Here is a 21,271-nt window from a genome sequence, read left to right on the forward strand (position 1 = left end):
TATTATCATTGAAAAAGAAAATGTTTTAAACGACTAAAACAATAGCAGGCGTAGGTCTCCTGCACGTTTAGAATATTATTTATTTCATTTTTCTCGACGCTTAACTTTTCACAAAGAATCCAAAATCAATAAACGAGTTTCGTCACCTGCTACTTCATGCACCTGCGACGGTGTTAACGCATTATCTTATCATACCTATATACGTATATTGTATAGTGTGGCCAGTATATTCATTTATTTGTTGACAGTCGAGTTCAGGAGCAAAGTGGCATGCGAAAACGAGGTGGTCAACTTGCAGTGCAATCCGAATTCCCGGCTAGCCATGTTCTCGGCGAGCTACGGACGGACAGAGTACGAGAGTATCCAGTGTCCGCAACCACAAGGCGTTCCCGAAGAGAGTAAATATCATGAAATTATTATCATTCGTCTATTTCCAGACTGTCACAACCCCTCGAAAAAGAACCTACTCTTTTTAACATCGCTATTGAAAAAAATCCAATAATACTCCTTAACTGCAGTATAACAGTATGACTGGTATAAAATTTGATGCAAACGTGTTATGCATAATATATAACTTTGTGAATACTCATTTTATATAATAATATATATATAGGAGGTATTTTATTGCAGCCAATATGTTTTGATCGTTGCTAACATTGTTTAAGTAATTTAGTTTCACCCACGATTTAAGATAGTATGGTTGCCCAACGAGCTATGATAAGACGGCATTGGATTTAAATCGGACCCCCGGCACTAGTGGTTCTAGAGGACTATTTTATAATTTATAGTATAATACGATCATTATATATATTTTTATTGTATATAGGTATAACATAACAATTTTTATTAGTTTTAATTTGACCGATATGAGCACTGTATGCGGGGGCCCCCGTAGATCACGTGACTTTTCGATTCAAACCGTATGCCGTGTGATAACATTTTTCTAATGGGTCGTTGTGCAACCATACTATCTTAAATCGTGGTTTCACCTAAGAGTTGGACCATGATACACACAGTGTCGTGGTGAATGACGTATACCTAATGTAATTCATCTTTAAATAATATATTATGTGGTAGGGGGTAGTGGGTGGATCATTGTTTAAATACTTAGGGTTTGAAATATGCTTCCCAGGTCACTGGATACACAAACACATTTTACTATACAACGGTATAAAAGTGATAATTGTAGAATGTATTTGAGGGTTAGAGTTCATTTTTACAAGGAGATGAAAACAGTTCAAGCGGACATTACTGACTTTCACGCTCAACGATTACCATGTACACATAATGTGTAAAATATATTTATTTTTTTTATATTCGTGCAAATATATTTACTGCATAAAAAACATATTTTAATCCCACAATTTTTTGTAATTTTTTTTTTAAATGAATAGATAAATGCTAGCAATTTATTTATTTTTTACTATAAATTATGTCCTAACACAAGTACACAACTCGAAAAACGGTAATGAGCTGTTATAGTCAAAAGTTTTAAAAATGTGCACGATTAAAGTAAAACAATATTATTATTACTATTATTACGATTCGACGAACTTAACGGTTATGTGTTGAAAATGTATGGTTGGGCCGTGTTGTAACGTTAAACTGTTTTCCAGCGTGCCTGGTGAGTTACGCGACGGAGACTGTGATGACTGTGTGCCACGGCAAGAGAAATTGCAGACTGGCGGCTGATGCGGCAACGTTCGGCAACCCTTGCAAACCAGCATCGAGGATGTACTTGAAAGTCGTTTACAACTGCGGTGAGTATCTAATGCTATTCCGCGGACATTTTTTTATTACAATGCAGTAAACCGGCAACAGAATAAGGGAGACCCCCTGTAAATAAAAAATTAATTTATACATTTCTTGTCGTCTTGCATTAGCACGCTTACTACCAATCATCTTATAACCCGTGAATTGGAGCCTATAGCTAGGTACATATGTGCGGCAGATGTACGAGACTATTCTGAGAATGTATTCTAGTTGGATAATAAGTGTGATCTGATATTACGGAGGCGCTAATATTATGGACATTAATATACACAGTGATGCCTCGATAACTCGAATCGGTTGGGACAAAAAAAAAATTTGAGTTATAGAAAAAGTTGCGTGTATAAATATTGAAATGCGGGGGCCCGGATATTCCTTCGAATTATCAAAAATTCGACTTCCCAGATAGCATTTTGTAATGATAATATTATAATAGTATTATAATAACGTTATACTAATATTATTCGTTATTACAATGTTATAATAATATTATTAATCAAAAAATTGCTGTCTGGGTTATATAGACCTTCGAGTTCTAGAGGTTCCACTATATTATGTGTAGACAATAAAGTACTATATTCTGTGGATCGTAGGTAGACATGTAGGTACGCTATTTAGTGGCCAGTTATAGAAGACTATAATATACCGTCCGGGTCGTTAAAAATCAATATTAGGAAATTCTAGAAATGGCAAATACGTAATTGATTCCCGATAAAAAAAATATCTTATCATCATAAAACTGTTCGAACTGTTTCACGTACATACAAATAAGAAATATTATTGAGATCTGATGACTATGAATTTCCACCAGAAACATGTGGGCAGAACTTTCATGTACGGCAGAACAAACTACGCATATTGTTGCAAATAGTTTGACGGAAAACTTAATACAAAATTGTATTTCACCCACACAAATATTTTTTTTTTAACTAAAAAAATATCTAACGTGAACCATATCTAAAACAAAGAAGCCCACTCAGAGTCAGGAAAAACAACTAAAAATGAAAAGTTAATTGGTAAAAAAAAAAATAAATGAAAAAATTGAATGACTGTTAAATTTCGAGTTGAAAATATGCGTAAAAATAAATGCATACTACTTCAATTATTTTTTATTATTAGGTATTTATTTTAATTAATTTCGACCCACCTATTTGTTATTGGGTTAGACTATTATTAATTATTATATACCATTTTATTGTTATTGTAATATTGAAAAATACGTATTAGCTTATTGCTTATACTGGAATGTAGATTAATTTGTAACACAAACTTATTAATCTGTGAAACTGTTGTCGGTTCGATATGAAATAATTGTTCGAAATATATTTCATAATTCTAACATAACATGGTGTATTATTATAAAACAATCCATCGGAACCAATTCGGTAATTTGGAACCAACTTCGAGTAAAGCGTTTAGAATACCTTGAAATTAACGATTATATTATGTGTTTGTATCTCACCATTTTAAAAAATAAACCGTAATAAACAGTAAAGATAATTATTTTCAAATGGTTTTTAAAAATCCAAAAAAAAAAAAATAGGGCATAAAGTCATCGGCCAAAATGGTGACAGCCCTAGGCATTTGACTTAAAAAAAAAAGAAGTAGGAGCACTGAGCACCTACGCTAAAAAATCTAAAAAATGTGTATGGACACTCGGTGCTCATAGCTGCGACCTCCTCACAAATCATTTTAAAATGAAATACGTCTACGTATATATATCATACGTGTTGTAGACAGATACCTAACCCGTAATGCATTCCCGGAAAACGAATTGATGAAAAGCAAATATACTCGTCCAAAACGTTTACATTTCCCGCCGTTGTAATACGGCGGAATAAAATATCTTTTAAAAAAGCGACATGTTGTAATGCACCATATTTTCTCCAACTCAAATTATTATTATTGTTATTTTTATTAAATAAAGCAACAATATATAGTTCGCTACCCCGTGTCTGTACGTTATAATAATAATAATAATAATAATATGATGTATATACACTATATATTCTATCAATAACGCATTACATTTTTGAGTTATTAATATTACATTTAGTAAATATTTGTAGACTTGTAGTGTGCACTGAATTCCCAGTATAAGATTAATATATTCCACAAACTGTTATATTATATTGTTTCATGTTTTCGTCGGTACAAGATCCTATTATGAGTTCCCCAGAACATGTCCATAATTTGATATTTTGATGAATTAATTTCTAACATTTTCATTTTCATTTTATATAACTCACAATATTTCTATGTTGATCGTCAGAATATTATGTTAACTGTTTTCTTCAATAATTATTTTACATAATATACATAAATTTTCATAAAAGAACCCTAACATTGATCATTCGCTTAAAAAAATAAATCTAAACTGTAACTAAATATAGGTACTAGTAATATTAAAAACAATCATGACGTCAATATTCTAAATTTCTAAATATATTATATACGTGATTGTAATAGTCTATACAATTGTCATTTATGAGTCTACGAACAATATATTTTTGCATTCATTCGCCTATATCAACACATAAAATGTTACCTTTATGTTTTTATTTGTCTCATGTTTTATAGCGTAGTGTATACCTACATTTCAAAGTCAAAACATTAATTATTTGTGCTAATTTGAAAATTTTCCATTTGATAAATTAATTGAAACAAGTTTATAACGAAATGGCACATATCATCCCATATTCCTTTGTGTTTTAATAGGTTTACATAGTTTAATAGTTTTGTACACTGTCAATATATATGATAAACTTACATTAAAGTACTTCCATTTATTTAATAGTTTTCTTGTTTACTCTTACCTACACTATATTTATTCTAATCAACTTATCATCTTTTGACAATTCCAGATGAGTTATATAGAAAGATATACGTTTTTATGTAGTTCCTAATACTAATCCATCATTCCATGAACTCTATCTACTTTAAAAATAATATTTCATAATAATTACTTAATATGATTATACGTATTACTTGATAGCACTTATTGGTATACACTATACATATACATATTACTATTACTAATATGTACTTAAAAAAGCGATTTTCAAAAGCACATTTACTTGATGTTTTTTTTTTTTTGTTGATGTTTTTTACAAGGACAAAAAAGCTGCAACAGTTTTCCTCTAAGTAATACATTTCGTTTTAATGGAACTACCTACATAGTAGGTATATAGTTAAAAAAAATAAAGTAAAAATGTTTAAATAAAAAAATAATTACAATCTTAAACAAATTGATTGTTTGAAAAATATCTTTAGAATAATAAATTATTGTGAGAAAATATTTTATTAACCGCCTATTAACCTGGTATTGTCTTCTAATAAATAATAATTTTCCGTTTTATGTTTATTAACATCAACAATGAATAGGAAAATAGATACAATTTGCTTCTATTAAATATGCATTATAAAATATTATAAAATATTATAAAATATTATGTCTTGAAACTAGTTACTAAAACATTATTAAAATGTATTAGAGATACCGAGTTATAAATGATTAATGATTAATTAAGATACCTAAATGATATACACCACAATAAACCATATGGAAATAATATGTCTAATGTCTATATGTTGAAAACGCCGATCGAATTTAAAATGGCGTTTTTAATACCCCTCGGAGTGTACTAGTCTATTTTATTTGAAACGGCGTTTTCCATGATGTACGATCCCATTTGAACCATAAACACAAAAAAAAATGTGATAAGACCCCGTGTTAACAATATAATATATTGTAGACTAATCTACATTTTTTCGGTATTGGTTTTTTATAGTGCCCAGGAGAGTGTTAAAAGAACAATTCGAAGAGCCTGCTCATTCCGACGAACCGACTGTAATGGAACTGGACTACTTTGACAACCCCGGTGTGGCCCCCGTACAGCCATTCGAATCTTTATCCCCGCCCGCCAACGACCCCAGGACTAGGTATAACGAGTCGGCTGCTGATCCCGTTGGGCATGGAAATTCATCTAGTTCGTCACTGGGTAAGCATACGGAAATATTGATTTATTATTATATTTATAGCACAAACATATACCTATCAGTAATGGAAAAACGTTGATATGGTTCTTGAATAACACAAAATACGTGTCGCATATTGTTGTATATATATTGTATGTAGATTGTAGGGTATATATTATTATAACGAAGGATTTTCGATTTAAAATAACGAGGAAACCGTATCAACATTACCACTTTAAATTAGTAATTCCTCGTGGGACATATTCTATAAAATACAAATTATGTTAATACAGTGAACTCGTTGAAGACTGTTCACTGTTTTATTTTTCTAATAAAAAAAATATGAAATAAACCATTTAAATAATTCCCGCTATAATTATTGTACTTAAAATAAATTAATTTTAAACGTTTTGTGTAGTTTTAATTAATTGTTTGACCTTTTTATTTTATCATAATGTTTTTATATTAAAATAATATCAATAAGCATTTTTAATTGCTGTTGTATAAGTTAAACATAATTAATGGATGTTTCTCAATGTATAATGAGTTAATTGGTAGGCGTTCAAAAATTGCCCGATGTATTATACCTATTCACAAATGTCGTATAAAAATATTTATTTTAATGTAAGACATTTAAATAAAAATATAAGGATTACTGGAGAAAACCTAGAACTAATACTTAAGGAGATTATAAATCAACTATGAAATTAAATCAATTTAACAAAAAGCCCCAATGGTCATCAATTAAATTTATTTTGATTTTTTAGTAGTATATATTTTCTTGTCACGTATTATTTCTTGTTGGTAGTGGTTTTCATGTTTAAATAAAAGGATATTCACATTTTATTTGTTTTTCTTCTTAGTTTGTATAATGCATTGCAATTATTTTTTCGTCAGTCAGAAAAAAAATATAAATAAAGTAAACCTAACTTAAAAGTAAGGCTCACAATTTAAAATTTAAATCTAAATTTATTGTTTTAATTGCTTAAATGGTAATCTGATGTTTTAATCTGACTCACGTTAAGACTATCAACATATTATAATATGTGAGTACCTATGTGCTGTTGTAATTTTGAAAATAATAGACGATCAATATAAATTTTCTCATATCAAAATATGATTATAATCATACTAGTAAACTCTTCAGTAAAATATTCGCAAATTGAAGTTGTAAAGACTACAACAGTGAAATGCACAAAAATGTATATTTAACAGTAATACAATAAATAATATTGTTCTACAATAACGAGTAGGTAACCTTGTTTTCTTTTTATTAAAAAGTATTTTTTTCAAAAATTTAAAAGTAAATTATAGCGAGACGAAAGCTACCTACTTATTGAAACCTAATAAGGTTTATATTTTCTTAACTGTATTATTAAAAATGAGAAAAACAAAATAAATTAAAAATATTTCTACCGCAGTGTTGAAAGTTGCACACTTGCGCCCTTACACTAAACAATCTGTAAAAATCTGCCTTTAATCATTATAATCTTGTTTAACGTAATTATTTTCAATTAAAAACTATTACAACAGGACTCCCCGCGATTGTCTATACAGTTCTATAGAAATATTACTCGATTATTTGAGAACACAATATCATTTTCGTTTTGTCATACTTTTCGGGCTAATAATAATTTATATTAGGTATACCTAATATAATGGTTTGATTAATATTGCTAATTTTGCTTGATACTAACCCTTTGACGCACTATTAATATCTAATATTACATGCTGGTTTCTATATAACTACAGTGGGTAATGCAATAACAAACTAATAATCATGTTTAATTGTAAAATACCACTAGTGCTACACAACTATATTATTATAATTATTATACCTACACAATACACTGTAATATACGCTGCGGCTTATAAGTTATCAGTATTTAGCGCACGCGCTGATGCACGGTCATCGCCTACCACTGTATAAATGGAACACAAAAACCTTCGCTTTGCTGGGCGGATAAAACACAGAAAATAATTACTGACAAATCTCATTTCCATATTGTCAACATTAGGTACGATATCTCGGCATACGTATCAACAGTCCACGACACAGAATCCGGTACAAAATATTACCACAATGAAGACTGCTGATCCGAATAGCGTCTTAGCTAACATCGTTACTTTTGGTTACGTTTCTTACAAGATTGTGTACAGTAAGTGAAATATTAATGACTGGTTTGAACGACATTGCGAAAATAAGCGTTATCTGTCAACAAAATCAAACGAAATTTAATTAATTTAAAATAAACAATGTATAGGTAAGGTTATTGAAAAATAATTTAGCGTCTAATGGTACTTACTTAAACAAATTAATTTTCCATATTGTTATGTAATACTACATTGTTTCATTATATATATAAGATAATATTGGTTTGAATCATTGAAAGTTATCAATATAAGAACAGATTTCTGGGAATTGTTTCAAACTGTTGTTACAACATTTTTGAATTAAAAACTTTTTAATAACTACTTATCAAGTCAGTTATTTCTTTTGACAAATATTTTTATGATATTCACAACAATAGTATCCTTTCTCGTGAATAAAAAAGATGAGAATTTCAAAAAAAAAAAAGATAATAAAGTACCAAATTCGTTACAAAAACTCTATAAATATAATATTCATGTGTCCGTGTAAAACATTCACAAATAAGCATATAAATATAAGTTTTAAAAAAATATTATATAATGTATGTACCACTATAAAGTATTATTATTTGAATATAACTTTAGAAATTCATATGATGCCTAGTATAAATATTTAACTTAATAAATAAAACTAATAGTACATATTGTAGGACTCCAAAAAAGTAAAAACTAGACAAATGTTAAAATGTCTATTAAAGTGTTTATATTTTAACATAAAAACTGAATAGATAATAATATAACCAATTGATATTATAATATTATGTTGAAGACTTGAATCATACATATTATTATGATTATGAAGTGAACACAAAAATAAACGCACCAATATAATACAGCTTATCAACAACAGCAAAAAACTGGAAAACCGTTCTGCTGCTAGTTCGAGCCTACCTCGTCATTAAGTAGGTCACTGTAATGGATGTAAAATGGATTTTAATTCAATGATAAATCATTGCATCGGTACGAAAAACGATTCTGAGCGGAGACCGTATGTCTCTGCCTCATATTTCTAAGGATATTTTATCATTTGTTTATAAAACTATTACGGTAGGTTGAACTAATTTTTGCAAAAGCATCGCATATAAATTAATATTGTTATAATATTATATCATATATTATTGTTATTTATTAATAACTTATAAGTCAACACTCAACACTAATAGAACAGTAAAACGATGAAAATAATTTTACGATATTAATAAATAAAAATTAGTCAACATGATTTGAAAATGTCATCAGAAAACAATTATATACATAATGGCAAAAAGTTTCAAGTCCCTACTATTAATTTTTTATGAATTATATAACATAAATTGTTATTTTTAGTTTAATAATCCAATGTTATCAAAGTTAGAACTTCAAATATTTATAAACAAAAAACTGTGCTTATATATTTTCTATATTTTTAGAATGCTGTAAGATCAACTTATGAAGAACTTTGTATTACATTTTCAAACATTTAACTAAACGTAAAACTGTTATCATGCCTGATATATAAAAAAAAATTAAAACTTGTAATATCTACAAATGAGGAAAAATATTTTGAAAACGATACCACTTGTATAAAATGCCAATATTAATATAAGGAAAAAGTATCTACGGTTATTTATTTTTAAATAATAACAAAATCAATTTTGTCATGAATTTGTTTTGCGTAAATATTATCATTTCTCAGTTATTTTATATTTTTTTCCCTATCGGCCCCTGAAATGCCATCTATATCTTGAAATTTTCTCCTAAAAACCACCTTCAAAATTGAAAATTGAAGAATTTTTCCTATATTATATTAAAAGTGTCTTCAGCCACTAAATTTTTTTTAAAAATACACTTCGTTGCAAGACCTATACTTTCATGGCTCGGAGTGTGAAATCAAATATGAACATTATTCTTATATCACCTATTTATTACATATTACAGATTAATAAACTAGGTACATGCCATAAAACCAAAGACTATCACTGTGGCTATTGCAGTATTATAATATTACATTATGACGATAATAATGAATGTTATACACGGTGGTTGTAGTTATCGTATTACGTACCTACGACCGTAATACTGATAAAGATGTAACCTAACCTAACCCTCGACCACGAACGGTATCCGATTATCTCCTCACAATATTTTATCTTGTGAATTCGTTTCCGATGAAAAACCCAAAACTAATATTAGTATACCTAATATAATAATATTATGCCAAAGTGGCTTTGTTGTTTTTCATATAAACTTTTTTTTTATCATTATTATTATTATTACTATTATTATTGAACGACAGACTTTTATTTAGAAAGCGTACTGTACTGAAATAGAGGTAACTACCTCCTGTATTGTATAACCCGCCCGGCAGACCTTAAATTAATAAACGTAGCATCAAAGTCAGTATATATTATAGAGGTTGTGTAATGCGGCCGGGGCTATAACGTCAATACAGCAGTAATCTCACATGCCGCGTGCGTTTACCGCTCACTGTGACTGGGCTTATAATACGCGCAAGACGTAAGTTAGACAATCGAACCACTCCACCACAGTAATAATAATAATAATAATAATAATAATAATAATAATAATAATATGCTCCGTATAATATTATACTCACTTAATTTGTATGCCATCTCTATTACATAGGTACGTCACACGGTGTCTATAATACGCAGAAATATTATAGTCCCGCCGAATACGTTGCGGATTTTTTGATTTTTGTCCGAAGTCGAAATTTTGATATAATTTAGTTAAATAATTATCGACGTTTCGATATGTTTTAACTATCGATGTTTCGATATGGTTGTATAATATTATAATTATCGACGTGTCATTTCGTCGCATACGATCGATCGATTATAATATTACCACCGTTGTGCGCGGCGTGCGTACGGAACTTATGTATAATTGTTGATTTTTTGTGTATTTTTTGTTTAGAAAAACAAGACAAGTTTTACTTATACTTGGGTGGTGGATTGATTGGCGGCCTGTTGTCTATATTGTGTGTCGTGGCGGCCAAATTCGTCTGGCAGCGTTCCAGGAGACATTTGGACAACAAACATAAGTCCGATAACGCCAGCCATGACATGTCAATCGACCCAAACGCATTTGGCGATAACATTAGCGAAGTAGACGCCGATATTGATCTAACGGATATTACGCAATTTCCCATCACCGTTATACCCACACAACAGTTATCGCCAAGCGAAGTAAGAGATTTATTATTATTATTATTATGGTAATTAAAAATATTGTGCGCCCAAAATGGCAAAAGATGATAATAACGTGCAATTAATCAAAATAGAATAAAGTGATGGATGGAACCGTTGAATAATTTTGAGCAGAAAGTCAAACTATTTTTTGACAAAATTCGACGAATAAGATGTAAAACCGTACCTATAAACTTTTAAATGTTATAAATCATTTGGCAATTCTAAAATTCAAATATTTACGCACCAATAAATTAAGTAAGTTCTCTGCACGAGGGGTGGGACTGAGGAAGTTATTTTATTTTTATTTTTATTTTATACGTAATAGGAGGGAGTGATCGCATAATTTACTTCTCCCTAGGTTTAACCTCTACCTTATAAATTATATAGGTACATAATCTGTTTTTTTTTTTAAATTTAAACGTTTAAAGTACAGTGGTTTAACATTTTTAATCAAAACTAAACTCTTAAAACTTATCCTATATACGCTCCTATTATTTAATTAAAAAAATTACACACAATTGTTCTAAAACGAAGAGGAATATAATAATAAACTGTGATTGTTTGGTAAACCCGTATACCAATCCTAAATTGGTACAAAAGTGTGTACATTTACACAACTCGAATAGTAAAAATGCACACACTTGCAGAATACAATATGTAAATTCAATTTACCCATAAAAGAGAGTAAATTTGTTCCGATTACGCAATAAGTGAATCTGCATAAATGTCATATAGTATACCTATGCAAATTTGTACTTGCACACATAAGCAATAATAAGTATTCGGGTAAACTTCATTGAATCGTAAAATTAAAATAATAATATAGCAAGGTAACAGTAATAATGCTGTAATACTAACTATATTATTATTTAAATGCATTGGTATAGAATTGAATCTCTAAACCCGAGTTTTTAAATAAACTAAAGAATAAAAATGCCCATAACACTTCCTATTAATACAAAATGTTGTAGGCCTTTGGTAGTAACTAAATTCGTGATTTTTCGATATTTCTGTAGGTAAACAATCAGTTTGCGTAGTGTTATCGGCACGGCAGATATCGTGTTGTATGTGTACCTGGTAACTAACAATTGTATGTGTATCAATTATTTATTGAGCATACTATAATAGCGGCAAAGAAACGTAAATAAAACATATAAACAATGACAAACAAGCAAAGTTAATTGAAATCGTGGAAAAAAAAAACTTACAAAAAAAACGAGATATCAATAAAGACTTTGGAATACTGCTAGTAAGTAGTAACACTTTCAACGATTAAAAAAGATAAAGGTATCATCTTAAATAATGTATTATACCTACCCAATGCAAATACGACTCGTAGAAAATAAATTAAACATTTTCTTATATTGAACAAATTTAATAATTGACTTAAAAGGTTTGTTCAATACACCATAAAATATAATATATATATACCTACCTATGTCACTCAATAAATGGATCAACAATGAGACAAACATCAGAAGTATTAGATTTAAAGTTAAGGGTATACAATTTTTACAGGTTCAAGATAAACATCAATTTGAAAATAGCTTATAACATGCGATAAAAACCCTTTGTGGTAAAAAAATCCACGGTTGATCAATAAATGTTCAAATTGGATTTTAAATATACTTACTAGGAAAAAAAATAAAAACAACTAAAAACAACTCAGCAAACTTACCTTTTATTTTAAATAAATAAATAAAACCTACATACATTTTTTAATATGTAATAACAAATAAGTTATAAGCTTAACATAAAATATAAAGAAATTTTATAACTATTCAATTTTAATATAAATATCAAAATGACTATAATCTCGTTTATAGTAATGAAAATAAAATTATAAAAGGTAGATGATAAAAATTATTCTTTTTATAAAGACTCAAGTTATTTTATTTCTTTTTTAATTTGAATTACCGAGGTACCACTGTACTTAATAATTCCAGGGATTCACTACATTTAAAAATATACTTTAAAGTATATTGAACAATTGATCACAAAAAAAATAAAAATTTAGGAATATCGCATACCTAATACAATATACCATAATTTTTTATCATAGGTATACGTCCTAACAGATGTATAAACTTATTATATATTTAACGATCTACAAAATAATGAAAATCGTCGGAAACTGTCGTATTTAATTAATAATATATTGAAAATAATGTTTATCCACGTACCTATAACTCAACCTTGGTTTCTAAAAGATGTTATAATAATAATTAATACAATTATGAATTTAAATTTAACTTAATTTTTCAATTATAAGTGAAGCAAGTATAATCTCTATGAATTAGTGATGTTTTATAATATTATTATGTATTATAATACAATCACAACCCCGGTTAAAAGGATTTTAAAGTAGCTATGTACTCAAAAAGTTTCATATGGACCATAATATTTTATTTTATATCGATCAACGATTCATAACACACATACAGGATGTAACAGAAAGACCTGACAAATAAAATAACTTTTGTACTCACCAATATTTCAAATTATTTTTTTTTTTTGGAAAAATTCAAAACAGCCTATTTTTAAATCTAATTTGTAAACACATTTGACATTTTAAAACGTAAAAAAGTTTATTTAAATCAAATAGCTTATTTTTATACTAAGTATTAAAAAGTCTTTTTTTAAATATCAATATTTTTTTGACTAAATTTTTATTTGAAATGTTATAACTTTTTTTAAATATTCTTTTTGGAAATTATTTACTATCCATATAATTTTCAAAATTGTTGTCATACTAGTATAGTAATAGTAACTAGTATCGATTTTAGATTCTGAGCGAAGCGATGAATGTATTGATTCTACAATGATGTGTGTTTTTTTTTTTATTTTTGTGTCTGTCATCACCTTTTAGGACAGTAAAAGTGCTTGGATTTTCTTCAATAGTAACTTTTCTGATAGGAAAGTGAATCTAGTTGGTACTTTGGGGGGTCAAAAGTAAAAATTCCCCAGTAGTTTTCACAAGTGACGTGAAAAACAAAAAAAAAATTAAGGAAAAACGGGAATTTTTACGCAAAATCTGTTTTCGAGAAAATCGATTTTGGTTTTTGGTGTAACTCTAAAACAAATGACCGTAGGGACATGAAATTTTGACTGAATGTTTATATTAGCATTTTCTATACACCATAAAATTTTGAAAATATTTTGACTCTTTTTGAGCTGTTTACGGCCATTGTCAGTTTTCAATTTTTTTAGTTTTTTTTTCTATAAATATCAATAACATTTTATCTGTTGAGTAAAAAAGCTTGAAAATTTAATAGAAGGCTCCTAGGTTATTGTTTCAAAGGCAGATGAAAAAAATTAAAAATCCTTAGTCACAGTTTTTAATTATAAGCATTTAAAGTTCAAATTTTGACAAAATACGGAAAAATCACGAAAAATAGCAAATTATTTTGATGAGAATTCATAAAAATTTTTCTTTTTAAATCTAAGATTTGAAAATGTAATATAAGATTACTCATAAGTTTGTCTACCTTTATCAAAAAAAAAATGTCTAAAAGAAACTTAAATTAAATTTTTATGAGCGTCTGAAATTTATATTTTTACAACATTTGATATTTACTCGATTTCTCATGTAACGATTTTTTTATTTTATTGTAATTAAAAAACGAATGACTGTAGATACTTGAAAGTTGAAAATTTCACTGAATGTTTATATTAGCATTTTCTATACACCATAAAATGTTGAAAATATTTTGACTCTTTTTGAGCTGTTTACGGACATTGTCAGTTTTCAATTTTTTTAGTTTTTTTTCTATAAATATCAATAAATTTTTATTTGTTGGGTAAAAAAGCGTGAAAATTTAATATAATGCTCCTGATATATCGTTCTAATAGCAGTTGAAAAATATTAAAAATACATAGGCACAATTTTTTTTTATAAGCATTTAAAGTTCAAATTTTGACAACATTTATTAAATTTATAATTTATTAATTATTTTGTAGTAAAAAATTTATAAATTTTTAACTTTTATGGCTAAGGATTGAAAATTTAAAACAAGGCTCCACGTAAATAGGTTATATATAAATTACTTTATTCACAATAATATCATCAAATATACTTGGTAAAATCATAGGCTGACTGACCGTTTTCGCTCAGAATCGTTTTTCTTATACAATGATATTATATCATTGAATTCAAATTTAACACCATCCATTACAGTGACCCACTTGTAACCTACCGTACAGCAGAGCGACATCCACTTATCCACCTTTTTTATATCAGGTCTTTCTTTTCTTGCATACGTATTTATACACACATTGAAGATCTTAATTTTTGAATTCAACATAAAATGGGTAAATTATAAAAAATAAAATGCTTTAGTAATGCAGCTGGTGACATGGATTCGATTTATTCGGAGGGGAGTAAATCTGTTTGCATTGTTATTGTTTGTTATTCAATTTCTAATAAAAACATACATTGAAAAAACATAATGTATTAAGTTGAGACCTGAAGAAATAATTAAATTTTCATTGCCTACCTATAATATACTATGTTATTGTATATTATATAAAGTGGTTTTGGGAGGTTTGTTCAAAAAATACCTAGACTAAAATTCTAACAAAAAATGAAAATATAGCAATAAAAAATAATTAAATAAAAAATTGATTAAGCCTCTCTCCGTTTGGTGGCTTGATGAGTGATAAAACCCGCCCAACTCATGTATTAACATTTAAACTATACCTAGTCAAACATATTATAAAATAATTTGTTCGCAAATACTTATAAAATTAAACAAAAAATACGAAATTGTTAAAATTCTTTATAATAATATACATGACTTTGGCCACTAGATGTTTATAGTTTTTCAATTTATGATACATTACAGTAACTATAATCTAATTTAATTTAAAAAGTAGTATTTAATATTTATACTGGTAAAAAAATGTAGGTAATAGGTACCTAAGGTTAAAGTTAATATTTATTTAGTCAACTCTTACATTCCACTCATAATGTGGAAACCCGTGTTCAAAAATATGCATTTAAAAATAGGTTATTAAATTTGTAACTGTATAAAACGATTTTTAAATTAATAAACGTATCACTGTATATAGTAATATATATATTACTATATAGGAACTTTATATAAATGTAATAGAACAATACAGTTTTACATCTATCTTGAAAACGACTTTATGTAAACATAAATTTAAAAACTTTTTCTTATTTTTATACATTTATACTTATGCGCTTTTTTTGGTGAAATATTATTTCACATTAAACACTAGGCTTAAACCACAAATTTTATATTAAATGGCAAATGGTTAAAAATATATACACTGCAGTAACATGGTAACATATACTTAATGTCGTTAGATAAGTTTTCAACGATTTTCACGAAACATAGGTTATATAACCTGAACGTAACATCATCTAGTGTGTCGTCGTGTAATAAACATTGCACAATTATACAAAGGAGTATGAGGATTGTTGAGTAAAATAAAATACAAGACAGTTAAAAATATATATTACGATTTGTATACAACTATTTTTAAACTCAAATAAAATATAAAACTTTCTAATTTTTTCCGCTTTAAGCTATCATAATATCCTTGATGCCGCTTTAGTAATATTCTAAGTTCTAACTATTTAAACTAGACACTGATATATTTTATGATATGCCAAAAAATGATCGACGTCTTTTAACGGAAACACAGAAGCCTGACTCTTGATAAACGAACAAGTTTGTTTCACCAGTCACGTATTTTAGTTAATAAAGATAAATCTAATAATTACGAATCATAATTACTAAATGACACCTACTTAGTTGCGCAACCAACGGGAGGGGGCCCGGGTCAGGACCTCCCCTTGGATCGTATACCTATTATTACTAGCACACCAGATTTGTTTTCTCTAGTTGAATTCTCAATGTCTAATATGGACGAAAAAAAAATTTAAAAATTCTGGACCAACTATATATATATATAAAAACGGCAACTTAGGCAATTGTGTGGTTTTTAACTGTGGGGGAGGGTACTGTAGGTTTTTTAACACGTGTGTTTGGCAGAATTTTTAAGTGGGCACCCGTATGTATCTGCCATGTCCGGGTGAGGGATGGCGGCCTCTCTCTCCAGACACCGTGACTGCCCGAAAAGAAGTGCCACCCGTGGCGTGAGTTCGAACCACTCCACGCCCCCAACTATATATTATTATGTACTAACTGTACATTTCTAAACTATTCTTCACTGTCTTAAAAAATACTAATAGGGCACACTACTCTCTTTGCTCAAAGCTTTTTTTTTCCAGCAAAGTTCCCCTGGACATGTTTACCTGCAACTCCTTAGGGGGATGATTATTAAGTGTATTAATGATGAGCATATTATACTCAATTATTCTTAAACAAATAAATTACCAGCACCTATACGCAAAACCTGTTATATTTAAAGTTGTCTCGTATAATTTTTTCATTCATTATGATCATAATATTATTGACGTCACAGATGTATTCTAATCGAGTTTAATATTTAAATTATAATATACGATTAATATTGTGATTTACTTTTGTTGCCAATATAGGTGGTGAGATATGGAAACGAAGGTATCGCACCCAAAAGTCTGTGTAGGAATGACAGCTCGCAATATTATTATGGATGACAAAATGGCGGCAAGGAGACGGTCAGCCGGCTGCCTTGCTCATCCCAAACGCCAGCAAATCCTACCGCATCGAGAATGTATTGTTTCTAACGGACGGGATCGTTGCTTGCCCAAGAATGAGCTTAGCAAAACCCAACTTAAAAGACTTTCGAATTTACTTTAGTCTATAATTTCTTTTGTTTATGTATAATGTATGTAATGTATAAATAAATATCTGCGTATCAGTCGAATCGTGTTATATAATTTTAAGTATATATTATTATTATTATTATATGATTAATTTACCGGTGTAAATCAATGTACTCGAAACCAAAGAACGATACCATTCGAGAACAATAAATATGAATAATTGATGAACAACATTATTATGTATTACATCAAACGAGTTTTATAAGCTGCGAACAGTGTGTAATGTAAAAATATGAAGAGGGTTACAGCTTGTTCGTACAGACAATTCATGTCCATTACCATAATGAATATGTTGCTATTGATTTTTTCCACTTAAAAATAACCGTAACCGACGAATAGAACCTCGTAAAGTGATAATGACTAATTTAATAAATTTAAACATGAAAAGACACTTAATCTTGGCGGTATGTTATTAACTTTTGACACGTAAAATAAGTAAAATTACAATAAAACTTATTTTAAAACTACTTATTTGTTACATAAATATAGAGATTTTTTTTTTTTAATTCAAAATATACGAATTCTAGGGATTGTCGTTTTTAAATAGCATAGTTTCTCCAAAAAAATATTTTATACTTAAATAAAATACAATACCATAAATATGAATAATACACTTTCTGATAATTTTCAGTTTTCACATAAATAACTTTTAATTTGAGCGCCACCACAATGTCTTGTACCTGTACAACTTAGAAATATTTTGAATATACTACATTCATAATTGAAAATTATAGCATAATTAAATCATAAAAATATAAAAATAATTTTTTTTTAGTTTAGATTTCAATTAGTTTTTTTTAACATGTTATATAATATACAATATACATATATACATATAAACGATTTACTAATGGTGGATAACCTGTTTTTCCTTTACAATCTTAATGAGGATTTAAAATGACACCTATAATCGCATATTACGCCAACCATGATGAAAATCTAGTATTAAACTCCATTATTAAACATAATAAATCAAATAATGAAAAAATAAAGTTTAAATTAAAATTAATAGATATTATAATGATGAAAAAAAATATTTAATTAACATCACAACACAGCCAGAGGCACAGGAAGAATCATAGACGATATAATATCATCCATTTAACATATATTAAATAGTTATTATAAAACAATAAATTTCTTTAGTACATGGATATAAGACATTTTTTATGCACAAAACATTAAATAATATAAAATTATTATAATGTAACAATATTTGGTCAAGTATAAAATTAAATCAGAGCAATAGGTACACACACTTAAAATATGTTTACACGGGACAACTATAAATATGATATTTCATAAGAATAACTTTAGAGCTAAGAATAACAAGCCAAAATTGATCTCTCGATTACTTAAAGGCTATAGCACTTAAATATAATGTTTACAAATATTTAACAATACCTATTATAATTTTAGTTTATTTTTTTTCCTATCGTTCAAACTCTATACGACTATGCAAGTATAAAACCTTCTCAGTAGAAAATCATTAATAATTTTAAAAAAATATTGTTTTGAAGTAAAAAACCAACGCAATTGTTATACTTCTTCATAATAATTATATATAAACGAACCATATCTTTATTATCCCAGTTTTCAAGTATAATAAAATGTTAATATTCATAACTGTTAATTGTATATGTAAAGAAATTGTAAGTAATACGTTCATTTCTTGTTGTATTTTATTATTATATTTATGTTTTTTAACTGTGTTGATAACTATAGCTCATTGTTTATCATTAAAACTGTACATTTATTTGTGTTCTCGCAACATGTATTAATTTATTATTTTTCTTTATATTTAATACTTTTATGAACAAAAAAAAAAATGTTAAAATATAATTAATGTAGTCAATACAATTTATTTATTCATTTAATTATTATACAGTAGGTAATATACAGTTTAATCATTGTAATAGATATTGTTTCATCGTGTATTTATCTAAACAATTTTTTTATTTATTTTTCATTAAATCTCAATGCAATGTAAATAAATGTAATGTATATATACTACGAATAAACTTATTTTTAAAAAAAGATCATACAAACCACATTTATATTATTGTTTAAACAATATACCGAGGTCATAACTGTAGGTATAACAGTTAGACTTGCAAGTTGCAATTACTGAACAACTCATGCTGTCTTTTCATGAATAGTGGCTATTTGATCATTAAAATTAATAATAATAAGTGTTGAAATTATCTAGACAAGTAACTTTTTAACTTTATTTTAATTTACTGAAATCAACCATGGGCATTGGAAACATCGACCGCATAATAAAATATTCCAACTCAGTGGCGGGCGTGTATCAAAAAAAAAATGATGTTGCTCAAATAATTTTAGGTGACCTACCTCTAGTTATATCTACCAATAAAATGTCCTATTTCGCTACTGTCAATGCCCTCCCACTCATATTTAAGGTGTTTCCTACAAAATACTTGGACTCAATGTTTACATGCCACTAATTAATGTTAAACTGAAAATCAGTTTTATATCAATTATAATTTTAATATTTGTGTTTATTTCAGTATTATCATCTAAGAACTATATATTAACAAATATTAGATACCAAATACACACGTGTATGCATTGTGTAGGTACCGTTGTGTACGTAGTATTTAGTTTCGAACGTCTTCCTCCTACATAAAGCAGTTTACCATAATACCGACTGCGCTCTTTTCCACTCACTCGTCGTAGAATGCCGAATGATCAATCAAAGTAAAATATTATGTCAATTTGTATTTTTGTTCGTACTAAATGTTTACTTTAGTTTTGACTTTCAAAATAATAATATTAATCTGCCATAATATAGGCGCTGTACCCTAAGATTGATTATTTTCGCTTTATTCGGTCGTACAATAAAATATTCATCTAAACCTACTCTCACTTTAACAGGACACTGAAAACCGTATAACTGTACAATCAAACGCCTATTGCTAAAATGTATACGTTTATATGTACAATTTATCTGAATTTTATCTTGATTGAATGCGCTCATTCATTTATATTTATTAGTTACCTAAGTACAAGCATAGTTATATGGGCTCAACATAGAAATAATATTTGTCAATGTAGCATAATGTAATTTCAAAAGGCAAAAAGTACACACAATATGTACTTCTTATGATATTTTACACAGACGAAATTACAGTGGAAAGAAAATTTTTAATTACAATTGAATTAAAAATAACACAATGTTAAGAAATGCATTTCTTTATTTTGGCGGTCGGTCTATTACTTTACTGACCTCGACCATTCATTAAAATAGCTAATGATTTTAATCTAAATATATTTAATCTACTAACCAACATTTAATGAACCCAAAAGTTAATGAGTTGACACTGGCGCATTAGCTGATCATCTGGTTAAACAAATAATA

At 28.0% G+C, this 21,271-nt stretch overlaps 1 protein-coding gene across 3 annotated transcripts in view; it reads left to right on the forward strand.

Moving 5' to 3' along the window:
• LOC132951959 (protein eva-1 homolog C) overlaps positions 1 to 19,834 on the forward strand; it is a 223,095-nt gene extending 203,261 nt beyond the window's left edge. For 2 of the 3 annotated variants that reach the window (XM_061024036.1, XM_061024037.1), the window contains exons 4-9: positions 249 to 398; positions 1,617 to 1,760; positions 5,562 to 5,771; positions 7,767 to 7,907; positions 10,816 to 11,087; positions 17,623 to 19,834. In XM_061024036.1, coding sequence (XP_060880019.1) covers positions 249 to 398; positions 1,617 to 1,760; positions 5,562 to 5,771; positions 7,767 to 7,907; positions 10,816 to 11,087; positions 17,623 to 17,700 — 995 coding nt within the window. In that variant the 3' untranslated portion in view covers positions 17,701 to 19,834. The remainder of the gene's footprint in view (positions 1 to 248; positions 399 to 1,616; positions 1,761 to 5,561; positions 5,772 to 7,766; positions 7,908 to 10,815; positions 11,088 to 17,622) is intronic. The other variant, XM_061024038.1, reaches the window with a different exon arrangement.
• Positions 19,835 to 21,271: the final 1,437 nt, after the last annotated feature.

This window comes from Metopolophium dirhodum, chromosome 9 (assembly GCF_019925205.1).
Source record: "Metopolophium dirhodum isolate CAU chromosome 9, ASM1992520v1, whole genome shotgun sequence".
NCBI lineage: Eukaryota > Metazoa > Arthropoda > Insecta > Hemiptera > Aphididae > Metopolophium > Metopolophium dirhodum.